Raw genomic sequence first — 16,129 nt, 5'->3', positions numbered from 1 at the left:
AAAAACCGGATGAAATTTCTACAGTTAACTAATTTCAGGTTGCTGAATCCAGTGGTTATAGTCGTTTCCATGCAAAATCAAGCAGTCAAGCATTGGGGGCGACAGTTCGTGGAGTATGGGCCAATTTTCTAGACAAGGTATGAGAAGACACGGGAAAATTGAAATGCTCAATGTAGTAAATACGATTGACGATTGAGTCTAAAATATGTAGAAGTTCATGTGAATGCCTTCTGTTAATCATAGTGTTGTCAATATTGAGAAATGGAAATATTGAAAATATTGTGTGAAAATGGAAATGGAAGAAAGTGTCACAATAATGCGATGTATTGTAATATATAAAGAACCCGACATATTATTCGTGAATGAGGCCTTGTTATGTTATAAAACAGTGTTGCTAACTTCATAAAGTATAATGATGAAGTATAGTATTCTGTCCGACGGCAGGTCTTTACCTGAAGGTCCCTGACCCATGATGGTTTGCCATTTCCTCCCATGGGATGATGATGACGTCCTAGGATGGGACCTAGGGTTTAAAGTGGGATCCCTCCAGTGCGAATCGAACCCGGGACTCATTGATTACCAGGCGATGAGAGTACCCACTCATCCACGGGGGACACTAAAAGTATAAGAGAGGTCATACATTTAAGTTATAAACAAACATAAAGTTACGAAAAACTTTCAATCAGATAAGGCAAGCGGGATGAATCAGCCGGTACAAAAAGAAAGAGTAGTGTTACTCATATCCATGTACTACGCTGCGTCTGGTGACAGGTGCCATCTGACAGTAGTATTTGGGAACTCCAGCATAGAACGATACAGACACGTGAGTGATGTACTAGCAGATGCACCTCGTTGCGGGTAGAATGTGGTTGTGTGCAATAGTGATAATAGTATAGATTGGCACAATGATCATTCACTGTTACAAGAGTATTTCCCAAACAAAGATCTTACATTGAAGGTAATACCACCAAAGACAACGAAATATTGTCAACCCCTTGATGCCTGATTCTTTCGGCAATACAAGCTTTATTTCCGGAAGACCGTTGATTTCGTACGGCTCCAATGTGACTAACCTCAGATGAATTTACACGATCGTTATTTTATTATTAAGCTGCACTCTATAATCTACAATCAACTTTCAGCACCGATCTACAAGCCTATGTTGCAGTATGCCTGGCAAAAGGCAGGGTACGACACAGGATCAGTAATGTTGTCATTTGTTAATGTTATGTCATTAGTGTAGCATTTGACATAGGATTGTTACCATGCAGAAGTGATACTGACTGTGAGTCAGTAGAATGTGCATACTGTACACTGTCTCTGTGCTTTGACCACTTCCTTGACAACCCACATCTGCATTTTGAGAATTAACTGGTTCTTGCACACTTGCAGGTCAATGTAGACGCGTATGTATTTTTAAGTTCTTCAGTATTGTACCATTTTACTAGTATCACAGTTGCCTCGACGGTCCCATGTTTATGTTGGTCCTTATAATAATGATGTCTTGTCGTGATACTTCTCTGTTACTCTTAAAGTCCATACACAAAGATGGCGCCTGTCATCAGATGCAGCGAATTACATGAACATCAGTAACACCACTCTTTCTTTATGTGCGTGCTGATTCACTCTCGCTTATCTTGTCGGATTGAAAGTTTTCTTTTCTTTTCCTTCTTTCTTTCTTTGATTATACCCTATGTTTATTACCACTTTTATACTTTATGAAGTTAGCAACACTGTTTTATAACATGACAAGGCCTCATTCCCGAATAATGTGTCGGATTCTTTCTGTTTTACAATACATCGCATTATTGTGATACTTTCTTCCATTACCACTTTCACACAAGATTTTTAATGAGTTGGTAACACTGTGATTAACGTAAGGCATTCACATGAACTTCTACATATTTTAGACTCAATCGTTAATCATATTTGCTACATTGAGTATTTCAATTTTCTCGTGTCTTCTCATACCTTGTCTAGAAAATTGGTCCATACTCCACTAACTGGCGCCGCCACTGCTCGGCTGCTTGATTTTGCATGGAAACGACTATCAGCACTGGATTCAGTGATCTGAAATTAGTTTACTGTAGAAATTTCATCCAGTTTCTCCTGTTGAAGTTCGCGGGTGTCCCTTGTAAGTATTTAAAGTGATGAAACTCTCCCACATTATTATTATTATTATTATTATTATTATTATTATTATTATTATTATTATTATTATTATTATTATTATTATTATTATTATTATTGGTTATGATGTTCCCCTTGATATGGTCTTAGGTCAGTACATTACTCGTGGATCGCCACTACCAACACTTACAGACCATCCTGTTCTTTTGGTCTTTGGCTCTTATTGCTTCTCCGGCTTTGAGTATTCGCCATACATTGGCCAGTCATAAATAATTGGTTTAAACTATTTCTATGACCACGGAAACAGAAATGTGACCTTATTTTCATGTTGGGCTGTGACGACCAAGCAGTTTATTAGGTGGGTTCGCTTAATTCAGGTAGCTTCACAATCACGATTCAATACCTCATATTTTGTGTAACCTATCCGTTATCAAACCTGTTACCAGGCATAGTAATAACAGGTTCGAACCAGAACTTATTCCTAACTATATATAAAACTACATGAACTGACATAAAATAACTGGCACTTCGTGGAAAGTTAAAATTTGTGCATTATTGTGGCTTTTTGAGACAAACTCACTGGAAAATTGCTAAAAGTTATTTTTTTTTAAAAAAAATAGGGGTCTAAAGGGGGAGATGAAAGAAATCCCCATGTTATATAAACGAGTCTTTTTTGGACATATAATCTCACATTTTAGGCACTTGGAATTGGAATAAAAAACTTGAAATTCGGTATGTTTGTACGTTTTTATTAGTGTTACCTAAATAAATAACCAAGAATAGAAATTTCAATTTGAGTTTATGGGCATTTGAAAAATCTTTCCCATGTTATTTATATGACACACCTTCTACACCCCAAAATATTTAGGCACTTCCTCTAGGGCTACAATGATTTCATTTGATATGATTGTAGCCTTCTTGGACTAACCCACAGAATAATTGCCGAAATTTAATATTTTTCATTTTTAGGGGGTTTAAAGTTGGATGAAGAAATTTCCCATGTTATTTAAATGGGTATTTTTGGACCTATAATCTCTTGTTTTAGGTACTTCGAATTGGAATAAAAACTTGAAATTCGGTATGCTTGTATATACATTTTCGTCAGCGTCAATTAAGTAAATCACCAAAAATATAAATTTCTAACTTTAGAGTGGATTTATGGACAATCCCATGTTATTGAAAAATCTTCCCTATGTTATTTATATGACACCTTCTACATCCCAAAATTATTGGGTACTTCCTGTAGAGATACAATGATTAAATTTGGCAAGATTGTAGCCTTATATATTGCGAGTGATAAGCAGTGTATTAAGAAGCAAAGGCTCATACATATGAGATGCGAGGAGGTAGTCCGAGCACACGAGGGGGGATCTTGGTGCGAAGCCCCATCTGCCTAAGGCTAGTTATTATTTAAAACTAGCTGCAGTGTCTGTTCTTCTTCTGGTAACAATTGAGATAACAGCTTCTTCCGAGATACTATGAATACATTCTTGTGATTTCTCTGGCTCAGCTTACCCATTGTTCATTATTAGTGACAACTTCGTAATATAATACTGATATTTTGTGAACAAAACATGTTTGCTTTGTGTTTTGCAGGGGTAATGGAGACCAACATAACATTGTGGCAGTTCCTACTGGAGTTGTTGTTGAGTAACCAATATACCCATATCATCACGTGGACTAACAACGACGGGGAATTTAAGCTTGTGAACGCAGAAGAAGTGGCTCGGCTGTGGGGTCTGAGGAAGAATAAAACCAACATGAATTACGACAAATTAAGCCGTGCTCTCCGTTATTATTATGACAAGAACATAATCAAGAAAGTCCTGGGACAGAAATTTGTATATAGGTAAGTAGTCACAAGTCCTGTGTTTTTAATTGAATTGTTGAAAACAAGAACAGATATTATCAGTCCCATATGAGTCAGTGCTAGAATCTCCTAGTACGAGGGCTATCTGAACATAGCGTTGAGTTGGATGCACTTTGTGTAATGTGTCTGCCAGTACTGGAACACGTGCTTAAAACCATCCTTTGACATTTTCCTCAAAACATGCATTAGCGACACGATCGCCTCCGAAGAACCGAAAAACGCTATCCCCTTAGCTCATTTCTCAGACAGGGGAAGAGAAAAAGTCATAGGAAGCTAAGTCTAGGGAGTATGGAGGATGATAGACACATTCAATGTTTCGGTGAGTAAGAGCGTTGCACGAGCATGCATTGTCATCGTGAAGAGGCCAACCAGAAGGATATAGTTCCGGTCATTGTCGTTGGATATGTTTAGCAAGAACGTTCAAAACAGACTTTTAATACTTGGCAGTAACCATTGTATGTGAAAGGACTTCATGTTTGTATACCGTTCTACGTCAGTCGAATAAAGAAATGACCATCACTTTTCCTGCCGACCAACAAACTACACCTTTTCTGGCGTCGTGGAATAAGATGATTTCCATACTAAGCAAGGCTGTTTGCTTTCCGGGTCGTAATGTTAAAGCCAAGTCTCATCACCTATAATAATGAAATTCTGGTATGCATCTCCATGGTTCACTACCAGACATTAGTTCCCTACACACTTTCATTTCCACCATCTTCTGTTCAGGTGTCAGTAACCTTGGGATCATCTCGCAAAAACGCGTCTGATATTCGAGTGATCATGCAGAATCGAAAAAGCACTATCACGGAAAATGTGTAACATATCTGCAAGTATATCAATTGCTATTCGTCGGTCTTCACTAATAATGGCAGCAGCTAAGCTAATCATGGTTTCGTTTACTGTTGTTGTTGGAGCACTTGGACCGCCTAGTTTTGTTGTTGAAACATGGCTCTCCTTAAATCCCTTGAACCATCAAAGAGCTGTAGATTGTGGTAGAATATCGTCACTATATGCTAGCTGCAAACAAGACGCGGATCCGGGAGGGATTTCTGGGAGTTAGATCGGTGAAAGTGTCTTAACTTTGTCTCTCACGGGAAGTTTGCACCACAAGTGACTGTGACGCTAAAAGGGGTGGAAACGATCCTTTGTCCCTCGTGGATCCGCCTATGCCTGCAACAATCTCTACGTTTCCATGCCGGATTCCTTAAAATGAACATGAAATTTTCGAGAAGTATATTGATCTTCACGAATCGACTCCATTTCGTACGTAGGTACCTGGCAAATTGTTATGGCATGTTCGTATCCTATGCACAGACGATTTGTCCAACAATCAGGGCTGATCTGATTTTATTATTCGACATTTTGTCAACAGTCTTTCTTTGCTGTGTGCGATAAACGAAAAATACTCTTAGTCTTTGTTGACGGACTCTCGTAGTTGCTAGTACAAAGGCAAAAATCTCACTTTCTGGGTCACATTAATTCTAATAATAACGAGTTATACTAATAGATGTCACTACTTTCGCTATCGCTTGCCTGTATATTGAAGTTCTTGAATAATTGAATATATATGATAAGGAGTTCGGACTGGTTGGTGGGCAAGGTAAAATAATAATAATAATAATAATAATAATAATAATAATATAAATGTAAATGACTAGAACTTTAAGCATGGTTTTAATGTACAGGGTGTTAATGAACTATACCGACAAACTGTAAGAGGTGATTCCTCACATGAAAATAAGACAAAAAGTTCATATGGACCTATGGCGAAAAGTGCATAGTTTCAGAGCTAGGGTGTCCAAAATTGCGAAAAAGTTAAATTTCAACATGCCCTATTTCGAATTCGAAAAACTGCGTATGGTGGTCCTTATCAGCGTAAAGGAAGCCACGCATACACAAACCAAAAGTGCATATTTCAACAATTTTCAATAAGTGTACAGGGTATTACCTAGATAATGTAATTCTCAGATATGCTCTCAATATAGTTTCCAGATATACTCTGATTTCAAGGAGGGTCTAAAGTAGGCAGGAAATAAGCCTTGACGACAATGGCCATCCAATGCTTCAGAGATTATTCGGAAGTGTTCGGAAATGGAAAGTCCATGTTCTCTCTCTCTCTCTTTTTTTTTGGGGGGGGGGGGGTTGTTTTGTGTTCAGAATAACGTGTGATGCGATGTATTTCGTCACAATATAGTATTCCAGGTTTTCCTCACTTATAAGCGTGAAAGAAAACATCACAGCATGCGCTTTTCTGAGTACGAGAGACCATGCTGCCGACGATCCTTAACACTTCCGACATCGCGCCAAAGGATTCTGTGTTTACTGTTATCAAGACATATTGTTTGCCTACTTTGGACCAATCATAAAGTCAGAGCATATCTCAAAATTCGGTTGATGGCATGTCTGGGAATTTCACCCTGCAGAGAATATTCTGTACACCCATCGAACATTAACGAAATGTGCATTTTTGGACTACGTATGCATGAAAGACGCTGATAAGGACTACCATCCATAGTTTCCCGAATTCGAAATAGGGCATGTTGAAATTTGGCTTTTCCGCGATTTTGGACAGCCCTAGCTCTGAAACTATAAGCTTTTTCCCACAGGTTCATATGAACTTTCTCTCTTATTTTGATGTGAGGAATCACCTCTTACAGTTTGTCGGTATCGTTCATTAACACCCTGTATAGTGTATAGCAGGATGAATGCTTGGCGGAACAACTAATATTAAATAAAGCAAATTGTAATTTCTTCGAGAACAAGTAGTAAATTAAACCTACTACTCGGAAGTTCCGAAAAAAAAAAGTGTGGCCTTGATGTGAAGATGATCTGAAGTTATATACTGAAAATGTTTGCTTTGTCCTGGTTTGTATATACAGAAATATAATAGAATTTTATTGCTGGTTAGTGGATTTAGGTGCATGAGTTTTGTTTGCCAGAGAGAGTAAACAAACTTTTCCCAGTACGGAGATGGATGAAAGATGATTGCTAACTAGAGATCGTCTGTGATTAGCAATATCTATCGGTTTCTATGTGTAACGAGAATAATGTAATGTACAGTCATCTGGGGTAATTTTAAGCTGTTTAATGTTAGAATTTTTGGTAGGTACACGCTCGACCGTTTTCAAATAAAATACACCCATTCCATATTTTGTAAATTTACACTCCATTTTTTTTTTGTAAATTTAAGGTAAGTATATACTGGACTAAAAAAAAAAAAATAGGTATACGCCATATCCTTTCTTATACGACTCATTACACCCCTGCTTATATAATTTCAAATGATTCAATTTAAAGTTTGACGTTTGTATTGTTATAAAACAGAACTACAGCCACATTTCTTTCTATGTAGATATTTATGTTCCTGCGCTCTTTCAAGTATGTAAATATAAGTAATTTATTTTCAATTTTGATTATTTGTTTTTTTTTAAAGAACGTTATTTGAGTAAAGTATATTAAAGGAATAATTATTAAAACTATTTTTACAACAATTTACCATGTCCGTAAAATATATGTAGATTGGGCTGCATTCGTTCTACGATTTGTGCTGGAGCCGGATGTATTTGTTAACGGTGATTATCAAGTGACTGGGACAACTTACACAGCAATGGAAGTACAGCTGTGCGTTGTCAGTGAGTCAGGCGGGATGAGCATAAAATAGAAGATGGATATCCATGACGGGTTTCTTCAATTAGACAACCCGATGACAAAGATATCATAACAAGAAAATTAGTTGTGTTAATGTAAAGTTTACAACGGGAAAGAAGATCATTTGTTTGAAAGGAGGAATTGAATCTGTAATTTCAGAAGGTGAAATTTATTGCCGGAGTGTTTTGAATTTAATATTCCTTTTTCAGCACTGAGACTATGCGATTTTTTGATTGGATTTGCTTTAACTTTAGCTTTTCTTTCAGCAGCGAAGCTGTATGAAATGTGGACCTACAGTTTAACGTTGTATCCGAACCACACAAACAAACACCATGTGTTAGGGTTTTCTCAAGGTTCTTTCCTTTCCTCCCACTTTCTTCATTCCACCATTTTAATCATTTCTCATCATCACCGTCTCCTTTAGCCTAGCCGGCATAATCGTAGGACGTAAAACTTCAAGATTTCATTTTATTTCCGAACTACATGAGCTCCGGCCACGAATCGATCTCGGGTCTCCCAGGGCAAAGACGTGTACGCTAACCTCTTAGCTACTCTAGGTACGCTAACCTCTTACCTCCCAAGTACTACACGGGCTTGTAAAATCGTGGAAAGTACCACCGGATGTTCTTCACCCTGAGATTGTTAAATAAAGTATTGGCATTATTCTTTAGCCATGATGAGGTACTTTTATTTATTTTTATGAAAAGAAGGACATCTATGTATGTTAGATCGGATTACCAAGACACTTCTAAAGTCAATCCAGAAGACATACCAGGAGTCAAAGGAGAGAAAGAATATTACAAAATAGTTTATGTTATTTGAAAACTATGTTCTTGAGCAAAGTAATGTAACATTATTTTTATCTCATATGCATGTGTAGTGATGTATAAAAGCTATTCCAAGTATCAATTTTCTGTGAGTCTACCTAAGAGTGTTTGTTTGCCACTAAATAAGCCCCATTACACCCCTGTTTATTTGATTTCAAATTATTCTATTTGAATGTTTTTTTTTTTTTTTTTAATATCAGCGATCGAATTGGAAATAATTTAGGGCCTACTACCTTTTGGCTAAAACCATTAAAAACAAACGGAAAAAATAAAAAAATAAAAAAATAAAGTGGCCTTCGTATAATATACTATTCATTGAAACCTACTTCATTCAGTTCGGTTAGTACATTATCAATCATGAATGAATGTACACTTAGGGGTGAGGTTAGATTTACATTGAAGTTGCACCACCCGAGCGTGACATAATGTTACGTGCTAAATAGTCCACTTTATACACAGAACTGTATTGATAAAAAAAAGTGATTTACGTACGCTATGAAACATAGCTGAGCGATCGCCAGCGAGCGAAGGGGGTTAGAAGCCCCGCAAGGCTAGTTTTATTTCACCTTTATCACAATGATGCTTATATAACGTGACATTACGTCATGATCGGATGGTGGAACTTCAGTGTAAATCTAACCTCACCCGGTATTATCTTTGTGATAAAGTCGAATAAAACGAACTCTTCGGAGCTTCTATCCCCCTTCGCTAGCTGACGCTCGCTCAGCTATGTTTCATATAGGGATGGCCAAAGATTTTCGGATCCGGATATCCCAGATCCAGGGAGATCCGGATCCGGATCTTGCCGGATCCGGACCTAGATCCGGATCTCGAATCCGAATCTCAGATCCGGATCTCGGATCCGAACCTCAGATCCGGATCTCGGATCTGGATCCGAAATTCGGATTTCGCATCTGGGTCCGGATCTCGGATCTGGATCCGAAATTCGGATCTCAGATCTTGATTCGTATCCAAACCTACATCTGAAATTGTGATGATAAAATTGAATATATAAAATTCGTTAAAACTTTTTTTTATGATTCACTGATATAGTAGGTTGCTGTACTTTTAAATGTTTCCATAACACGTTTGTGTTACCTTTGTTCTTTATTTTATTTTAACCTTACAATATTTGCATGTTGAACTTTCTGTCGAAGTCTCTGTAGTAAAATGTTTCCCAGTTCGATTTCTTCCCATTTCAGAGTGTAGTGAACTGTCTGAAAACTGATATAAATGGTAACAAATTCTTCTGTTTGGCTCCTCTTCGAAACTTAATGTTAGCTTCACATTGAAAATATTTATGTTATTCTTAGAAAATAAACTTTCTTCTTTTCTCATATACAAATGAAATATCTGTTAGATAAGGCCCTTCTAATCGCAGGGATAGGAGACAAAACAAACTCTTTATTAATAGTAGTTTCTGACTCACGAGTCCAACCACCAACAAATATAATAATGAATATCTTTCACTTCGAAGGTATATACAACAAAAAATATAGACTGGTTGGCGTGGAACAACAGTAAATTTTTAAAATACACACGAGAATTTCAGGAGAGCGATATGGTTGTGTTCGTTGTATGATTTTATTACCTAACTTATGGCTTGCCCTTCTGAGGTCGGGAGTTTGTTGAAGGAGTAAATATAAAAGAGATTTCTGTTATTTTTTTCTTCACCCTCCTAGCTTCTTTAATTATACATTGCAGGACGTAACCTAAACATATCCATGCATCGTATCATTGAAGCGTTTTGTGTTTTGTATATTAAAGTGTTCAAAAATATTTAACATATTCGCATTTGTTCATGTGATCTCAGGTTCAATTCTCGGTGGGAACATACATGAGAAAATTGAAAGCTGAAACAATATGAAAATACTATATAAAAGTCAGGAAATTGATATTGAAACTTTAGCTATCTATTGGGACTGTAAGGCTATAGTTAAATTAACCCACACGTTTCGTGAAGATATATTACGTCGTTATTGTTTATTTACTATAAGCTACCAGATATATCCTCAGAGGCCATTTTACACAGCAGATCACGGTAGTAATCAACAGATAAACACATTGGAAAAGGAATGAAAGGAAGGTCTCTAGAGCCTTAGATCAAGGTACTAACCTAGCATTTGCCCAGTATAACTGAGAAACAACCCTGGAAAATCTTGTCAGGATGGCTGGTCTCCGAATTCGAACCTGGTATTATCCAATTGCGAAGCAAGAATCCTAACAAGTAGCCTGAGCTCGCTCCGTATTATTATTATTATTATTATTATTATTATTTAATTAACGTAATGTTTTAAAATTAGTGCAAATTAAACCGTACTTTCTTTATTGCTGATGTTATAGTTAATAAGCCTACATGAGACATCAGTCCCCCATTAAGAATGAATACTAGAACTGGAATTCAGGAAGCGGGGGTGAAGAGATTAATACGGATGAGGAAACTATGTACGATGCAAAAACTGAGTAATTATGGTTTCGTCACAGATATATTCACTTACTTATATACGTCAATTAATATTTCTCTGATACAGTGCACTTTTAATTTCTATAGTGGCAGGAAAATGGCCCGCTTTTGAAAAACGAACACACTAAGCAGTGCGTATAGGCGCAATGTCCGTGCAAAGAAACATAGGTAAAACTAGAAAAAAGAATAGGGTAAGCGAAGGGAAAATGATAAACCGCCCTTCAACTTGAAAAAAAAAAAAAAAAAAAAAGAAAACTAAAAGTAACTAAATTTGGAGCTACGAAAGACGCGAGGCGAATTTTATTGAAAGAGATTGTTTTCCTTAGTGATTAGTTGTGCTAACTATGAACATGAATTAAAAATAAAACAAGTAGCTAGCTCTGAGTTTCCCAAACTAGTTGAAAAGAAAATATTGGATAAAATTTAATAATAAAGAAGCCATTTATGATGATTAAAACAAACTAAATTCTTGGCACGACAGTCCTTTGGTTCCTACCAGCGGGCTTACGTTGAAAGTGGGGATGTGTAGTCAACGCATCGACACCCGAAGTCCTTAATGCCGGCTTTTTAGACTGCAGGCCGCTACCTCTTACTTAAGATAACTCCCCAATTGTCCTCACGATGCTGGGTCAACATCGAAATTGTTGAGTGCCTCTCCGGGAATTGAACCCATGACCACGGGCACCTAAGGCACGCTCTCTGTCTTCTATAGACGAAAAGCTACAGTTACCCACATTGTCTAATACAGAAATAAGTTCTGATTCTCTAATAGCTGCTGATGGTGATAGTCAAGGTTCACCGAAGCATGATCCCAAACCCAAACTGAGATATTGATGTCACTGGAATGCCTGAAAAGTCATTGTGGGTAAGTGAATTGCCCACTTGTCAGGATGAAGGGCGATGGTGATGTGAAATGCGGGGATGTCAGAGGTACTACTTATGATAATTGGATTTATAATATTCTATGTTGCAATAAACCCTCTTCAGGAACAAAACTGTTAATCTTAGCTTTGAAAATGTTACATAAGGAGTTTTATTGCTATCATTAGGTTGCATTAGGAATTATCGGATTTATTTTAACGCTTAACTTTTACATCTCTTCTGATTTACGAATATTTAAATCGCGATTATCCCCTTAAGGTCAATTAGTGATATTTTAAATCATTTCGAACCAACTTTATATATGGTTAGTCTTGTTATATGGGAATAATTGAGACCAGAAGCAGTCTTCAGGCTAAGTCCAAAAGAACCTTGGCCGACCTCCTGATAAACCACGTCTTTCAGCAAGGTGAATTGTGGCAATCCGATACCCACATGAGGAAATCTTCGGTTCAGTGTGTAAGCTTCCATAAGAGCCAGCACTCTAATCAGTGAAATGTGCTTTGCTAATTTTTATTCAATGTGAAAGTACCTAACTTTATTGCTAAAAAAGGAAAGGCATTTATTTCAAACAAGTCGCCATTACAGTTTTCGTATTTGAACACAACACTCATGAAAAGTCATGTTAAAGCGCAACTTGCCCCTGAAAAAGAATATTTATCTGTTTTTAGTTTCTCGTGTTCCCCAAAGTACTGGTACATGCCGAATTAGTGCTCGCCTTCCGCTCGCATTACCTAGGTAAAACGGCTACGATCTTGGTACTAGCACTTGTTTCGGTGTCCAGATCTCAAATATTTATCTTTCAGCCTGATTCTATGTATGAGTCCGAAATTTCAAATCTAGATAAGAGGCACCAAAATTCATAGTTTATTCTCGGTGCTCATATTGTGATTTACTAAATAATTATTAAATCTAATTGTAAGGTATACATTTGATATTTAGAGCAGACTGAGCAAGATAAATATACGTAAAAACTAGTCAATACTTGTCTTAACTGTCAATGAAATAGGTGTATTAAGAAATTTAAATATTCGAGTTTTGTATTCCGGTTTCAAATATAAGTATGTGTGTACTTCATCTCGGTCCTGCAACCGGATGGACCTAGATTCGACATTCGAATTTTCATCCAGGTCAAATCAGATTATTTTTTAGTAAGGCAAGCATTTGATCTTTAGTGTAGAATGAAGGAGACAAATAACTTGTCAATATCCGTCTTAATTTTCTGTTTTCTTCTTCACTGTCAGGACTTCGTGAAATTACTTTCGGTGAATTTTTGATATTCAAGTTTATCACAATTTGGGTGGGATGTGGGTTTGGATAAGAATCAAGATCTGAGATCCGGATTTCGGGAACCCAGATCCGAGATCCGAATCCAGATCCGAGATTTGAGATCCGGATCCAGATCCGAAATCCGAGATCCGGACCCAGATCCGAGATCCGGATCCAAAGGATCCGGATCTTCGGATCCGGCCAGATCCGGATCCGGCCATCCCTAGTTTCATAGCGTACGTAAATCACTTTTTTTTTTAAATCAATAAAGCTGTGTGTGCAAAGCGGACTGGTACCGCGTGATATTATGTCACGACCGGGTGGTGCACATTCAATGTAAATTTAACTACACCCAATTTTACTACCGGCAGTCCTTGGTTTTTGTATGGTACAGGATGATGACATACAGACCATTGACTCCAGGGACTAATAAATGTCACGGGACGGTAAATTCTCGTCCACCTTGTATACTACTACTACTCTTACCACTACTGCTACTGCCACTACTACTACTACTACTACTACTACTACTACTACTACTACTAATAATAATAATAATAATAATAATAATAATAATAATAATAATAATACATAAATACTTTTCAGATTCGTGTCATTCCCAGAAATCGTGAAAATGGAGAGCAAAATCCCATTTCGGGTGAAGATGGAAAGTTTACAGAAGACAAACGTTTTCAGTGGAAAGTTGTACTATGGAGCACCAGGTGCAGGATTTGGACTGGGAGCTTTCCCCACAAATTCGTCTCTTACAGGTATACATTGTTTACTATTACTTATTACATTTTCTAAAGATGCCTTATCTCGAATTTGCGCAATAAGTTTGAATATTTGGTATTATATCTTTTAATAAATAAATATATATATAAAAAAAACTTTAGTCACACAATGCGTCACAAAATCGCCCCTTTCAGAGTTTAGAGTTATTGAAAGCCAGCTCTACCATATGTTTAACACGAGCATTTGCACGGGGTGGCAAAATCTGTCATAACTATAATATTTAAGATATTATTATTAAAATATTAACTGTCATAACTACATTATTGAAAACAGGCTTCATGGTGATGATAGTTAAATTTACTAAGCTGACCTTCTATTTCAATACTACATTTATAAATTATGTTTAGTTCGCATTAGGTCATATGGATAGTGCTAAAGGAAACGGTCAAACAAATCCCAGCGTGAATTTCTTTATTATTGTCAAATACGGGAACTCAATTCTCGAACAGTAGTGAACACCTGTTCTATTTAGTTCTCATAATTTTGATATGAAAACTAGTCTTGCCTTTGTCACAAACAAGTTCCTTATCCTTGAAGGTGGAAACAAGATTTTTTTTAAAAAAAATTTAACAGATGTGGAAAGAAAATCAAGAAATGAAGATAAAAGAGCTAGTTGCACTGGAATTGTAAACTCATATATTGAGATTGAAGTTCGATACGGAATTATATAAAAAGGATTACCATCTTTCCTCTGCAGGTGTGTTTGCTTTATTTTTCGTTAACATAATTTATTATTTAAAGAAAAAACAGACACTACAAAATTGTATTTGCTGTGTTTAGGTTTTTCTAAGTGCGAGTGTTCTTCCCCGTCCATTCGTTGTTCATGACCGGAAAGCATTCTTAAAATCGTGCCGCCCCGTGATTTGTTCTTTCTGGATAAAGGGAAATTGGGAAACGATGCCATTCCACGGGGCAGCAAATTGCGTAGGGCCGGCTTTGGGGTTATTGATAGCGTACCAAATAACATACAACTTGATCACGCTTCCTTCAATAAAATAAATTAAATTTTATCTAAAATATCAAATAGTTTTATTTCATAACTTAATGGAGGATGGTAAAGCCTATGGTGGCATTTTCAATTTAGGCCTACAGAAATAATTGGAAGTAGTCTCTTTACACAAATATTAGTTCAAAGAAAAAGGTGGATTGTGATAATTCTGGATTCAGAGCTGAACTGGACGTAAGTGAGTGAAAAGAGTTATGTTCCGAACATTATTATTCTTGAATGTTTCCTTAAATTGTCATTAAAATGTAAAGGGTACATGGAAAGAAGGAGCTAGTCGACATTTTACATTTTTGCCAAAAGAAGCAATGTAAAATGTTGATGGGCGCCTTCTTTCCTTGTATAGCTCTTTTTTATGTAAGTTTCTCTGCGACGAGTCATTTCTTTACAATATTCGTAGTGCATTGTCCATATCGGTTTTTTCGAAGAAAAAAGTGCAATGAGCCCCTTTTTTGTGTACCCTTCATATTACCTGTGATTCAACTATCTTGCTGTTGTTTGTTGAAATTCAGCGCGCCTTTTCAGAATGGAGGCTATACAAGACATGGACTTACATTGTGGTGGAATTCGAACCCGGGTAGTGCGTTCAAATTTCAATTATCTCCCACTGGAGATCGAATTCGGAACCCTTTGCAACAAAGGGACGTGCAATAGCGACTGGACCACCGGGTTAGGTATTCTTTTATCCTAGTATACTTTCAAAATTATTTCAAGGTCTTAACGGGCATTAAAAAAAACGCTTTTTTTCATTTTCTTGTATATAAGCCAATATGTTTTAAAATTCAAATGTATATTCATTTTGAAATATTAAAAATTAAATATTGCACTTTAAATAAATGTTGGTAATTAAAAATAGCATAATTTAGAAGATTGTTCTCCATTTAGTATTATTGTGATGTCATCAATCAATTTTCTTCGATTTTAGGATGAACGAGTAGTACAAACATAAAATCTATTATTATTATTATTATTATTATTATTATTATTATTATTATTATTATTATTATTATTATTATTATTATTATTATTATTATTATTATTATTATTATTATTATTATTATTATTATTATTAGAGCTCATCCGTGGCTAAGCGGTTAGCGTACGCGCCTTTGGCGTGGGAGACCCGGGTTCGATTCCCGGCGGGAGCTCATGTGGTTCGTATTCCACGTTAATCAGTAGGTCCACGTCTCATATAGCCTCGCTGCTGAAAGGAATGCTAAACTAAAATCAACTCAACTCAACTC

General features: G+C 36.6%; 1 protein-coding gene across 4 annotated transcripts in view; it reads left to right on the top strand.

The window, feature by feature from the left end:
• LOC145687978 (ETS domain-containing protein Elk-3-like) overlaps positions 1 to 16,129 on the top strand; it is a 282,670-nt gene that overhangs the window by 228,225 nt on the left and 38,316 nt on the right. For all 4 annotated transcript variants that reach the window (XM_081761599.1, XM_081761601.1, XM_081761600.1 and 1 more), the window contains 2 exons: positions 3,727 to 3,979; positions 13,694 to 13,857. In XM_081761599.1, the coding sequence (XP_081617725.1) occupies positions 3,727 to 3,979; positions 13,694 to 13,857 (417 nt within the window). The remainder of the gene's footprint in view (positions 1 to 3,726; positions 3,980 to 13,693; positions 13,858 to 16,129) is intronic.

The sequence above is a fragment of the Thermobia domestica genome, chromosome 6, assembly GCF_964235325.1.
Source record: "Thermobia domestica chromosome 6, izTheDome1.hap1.1, whole genome shotgun sequence".
Classification (NCBI taxonomy): domain Eukaryota; kingdom Metazoa; phylum Arthropoda; class Insecta; order Zygentoma; family Lepismatidae; genus Thermobia; species Thermobia domestica.
The sequence above is the reverse complement of the archived record's forward strand: the minus strand, read 5'-3'. Positions and strand labels throughout refer to the sequence as shown.